Raw genomic sequence first — 3169 nt, 5'->3', positions numbered from 1 at the left:
GATAGATCTGAGAGGTCTAAGGTTTGACTCCCCCAACCCCTTATTTCAAAAAAAAATAAAATCTAATATTTTCATTTGTAATATAATTCAAAAAATTTGTCCTTTATTTTCCATAATTACTAATAAATTTTTTTTTAACACGGTTAAATATCATTAATAAATTTTAAATTTTATTTTTGATATTTAGTAAAATCTACCCATCATTTTTTATATTTTTAAATTTAGTCTTTAAAAATTTTTTTAATAAAATAATTTTTTAATTTAAATTTTATATTTGTAATTTAGTTAAAAATTATTTTTTAATTAATTTTTAAATGTCATATTAATATTTATTAGAGAAAAAAAAAAAAGGAAAATCCAGGAACAGCAAGCCAAAAGCCCAAAATTAAACTTGACAAGTCTTATGAGTTCTTGGGCTGAAACTCAAAGCCTCGAGAGGAGTGGAGAGAGTCTCTTCATTTCAGAATTTTAAGCATTTTTGCTCACATGTCTCTACATATAAAGGGAGGAGCATTTGCTATGGGTTCCATGAAATCATAACCATTTCATTGCTTTTAAGCGCTCTCTGTGATCTCTGCTGGTAATGATGAATAAATAAAGCACCCTACCTTCTCTATTGTTTCTACTTTCTCTGCATTGAGATACAGATGTGCAATGTGTGAGATTGTTGTTATTCGATCTTTGATTTGTTCAGTTTAGGATTAATTTGTTGTCTTTGTATTATTGATTTTCTTTTTATTTTAAATTCTGGGTTCTGTTTGGTAACATCTGATATGTGGAGGTTGGTTTCTTTCCATTTTGTTTTGCTGGTTTTTGAAGGGAAACAAAGGTTGATACTTTGGCTGGGGTGGTGTGTTTGTTGGTAGAAAGATTGGCTGGAAAGGGAAAGAAATGGGAAGGCTATTTGTGATCAGCCTTGAAGGAAGCATTTATAGCTGCAAACACTGCCAAACACATCTTGCTTTTGCTGATGATATCATTTCCAAGGTTTATTTCCCTCTTCCCACTTCGCCACTGTAATGTGTTCATTGATCTCTCTGCTCTTTTCGTATTCTTTTAACAGCATTCTGCTGTATTGTTTTGGAAGTTTTGGGTATTTTACGTTGAGTTCTCCTTGCGTTTGGGGAGGAATTAGACATAATTAATGACATTATAGAACTGCCATTGCTGATGAATTTTGTGGGAGAAGGACATTGCTGAGGAAAATCCCTTGTATGCTACATGTATTTTCTTTTTTTTCACCTGAAGATGAAGAAAAGAAAAGCTTTCTACGATTTGAGATTACATTTGTTGGGCTTTTCCTGTTTCATAATCTTTCAGTAAAGTGTGTTCTAAGGCTTTCTGCATTTAGAAAGATGCGTCCAGGTTGATTTGATATATTCTGTTCTCTGTGATAATGTAGATAAACGTCTTTGTTGTGGATTAATGCTTAAGTTTAGGGCTTTGATTATAATTTGGTTGTGAATAGACTCTTACATTCTTCTGTTGGTCATTTGAAAGGGAAAAATCTTTGGTCCTATGTTTCAGTGTCTTAAGTCCTATAATGAATCAAACTTATCATCTCTTGTCGTCAGGATTAATTGGCAGAACTAGCACATTCTAATCATTCTAATCCCTTGTTTTATCTTTGTTCCAGACTTTTCATTGCAGGCATGGAAAGGCTTATCTCTTTGATAAGGTGTAAGTGTACCATGTTTTTGTTCTTAACTACAAGTTGGGCTAAAATTTCCTTTGATTTTATTTTGTGTCATGATCACTCAATCTAAATGTTTGATTTTGGCTTGATAGTAGTCCGACTTCCAATTGCATTAGACCAGCTTATGTGCTTATACTAAATAAAATCTGGTGAAATTTGGTCTGAAAGTTCATTTTTGAGTTGCTGGATTTTTTGCCCCCCAATATGTTTGTGGGATTTGATGTAGATTGTAGTTATCATTAGTCATTGCAGCCGCTCTAGTTGTATTTTGCATTGCCTCAGTTGCTACGAATTCTGTCGTCAAGCAAGCAAATGGAAGCTTTAGTGGATCAAAATATTAACTGGGGTGATATTGAAATATGTTGTATCAGATTCTCCAAAGAAAAGCATGGTGCTCATTTACATAAGAGCTGCACAATTAGTGTATTGCCAATAATGTTCATTGACATTTGCCTATTGTCATGAATGTACAATTTCACGTTTATTTTCTGCTCATCAATGGTGTGTCTGACATTTGCTCTGTCCGAATAATAAGTGTGAACATCACAGAAGGAGACCAAGAAGAACGAATGATGATGACCGGAATGCACACTGTTGTTGACATATTCTGTGTTGGTTGTGGTTCGATTTTGGGTTGGAAATACGTAAGATTTGATTCTTATCAGTCGTTTTCTGCATCAGTTTTTTGCAGCAATGCTTATAATCTCGTGTCGTTTTCAGGAGTATGCGCACGAGAAAGGCCAGAAGTACAAAGAAGGGAAATTCATCCTTGAGAGGTGAGTGTCACTCTTTTATTGTGGTTTGCATCAAATTATTATTGAGATTGGAATTTATTGTGGAGTAGGGGTAAGGTTTTGGGGCCTGATGGAAGCAACTACATGGGTGGTCAAGAAGCTCAAGCTATTGGAAGTGATGCTGATGATGCTTGATCAGCTATCAGCCCGAAATATTTAAGTAACTGTAAATTTTTTTCCCTGGTTTGATTTCCATGTCTATTTAAGTAAAGTGGTTTAGTTTCTTTTTTCGTATTGCCAATCAACTTGCTAATGAAATTTCATAGTAGTTTGCCTTCCGCTTTGTGTAAATGGTGAATGCAGTTAAAAGCTTGCCATTAAAGGAGTAAGATGATGGTTTGCTCAGGGAGGTTGAATAATTTCTCCCTTCTGCTTCCATTCTAATTGTTCATTCAGTTCAGTTTCAGGATTCATGAACTGGTGTACTATTGGCAGTAGCTGCCCAGTTGGACATATTTATTCATCTCTCTGTTCATGGTAATATTAACGTCACCCTTTGAAATCTATTTTGACTCATCTTGGGCAGCTACTGCCAATTGGGATCCTATGTTAGATTGGGTCAGGATGATTTTTCTTTCCTCATTTTTTTTTTTTAAAGAAAATATTCTCTTCTCTCTTGCTGTATTCCTCAACTCATCTCTTTCTATCTCTTCCCATCCTTCTCTACATATATACAACC

General features: G+C 34.3%; 1 protein-coding gene across 1 annotated transcript; it reads left to right on the top strand.

The window, feature by feature from the left end:
- Window positions 1-440: 440 nt before the first annotated feature.
- On the top strand, window positions 441-2768 carry LOC110620633 (protein yippee-like). Its single transcript, XM_021764439.2, has 6 exons — window positions 441-580; window positions 820-987; window positions 1637-1680; window positions 2232-2340; window positions 2417-2472; window positions 2541-2768. The coding sequence occupies exons 2-6, from the start codon at window positions 892-894 to the stop codon at window positions 2623-2625; spliced, it is 390 nt and encodes a 129-aa protein (XP_021620131.1). The 5' UTR covers window positions 441-580; window positions 820-891; the 3' UTR covers window positions 2626-2768.
- The last annotated feature ends 401 nt before the right edge of the window (window positions 2769-3169 follow it).

This window comes from Manihot esculenta, chromosome 8 (genome assembly GCF_001659605.2).
Source record: "Manihot esculenta cultivar AM560-2 chromosome 8, M.esculenta_v8, whole genome shotgun sequence".
Lineage (NCBI taxonomy): Eukaryota > Viridiplantae > Streptophyta > Magnoliopsida > Malpighiales > Euphorbiaceae > Manihot > Manihot esculenta.
This window is presented reverse-complemented; position numbering and strand designations above follow the sequence as displayed.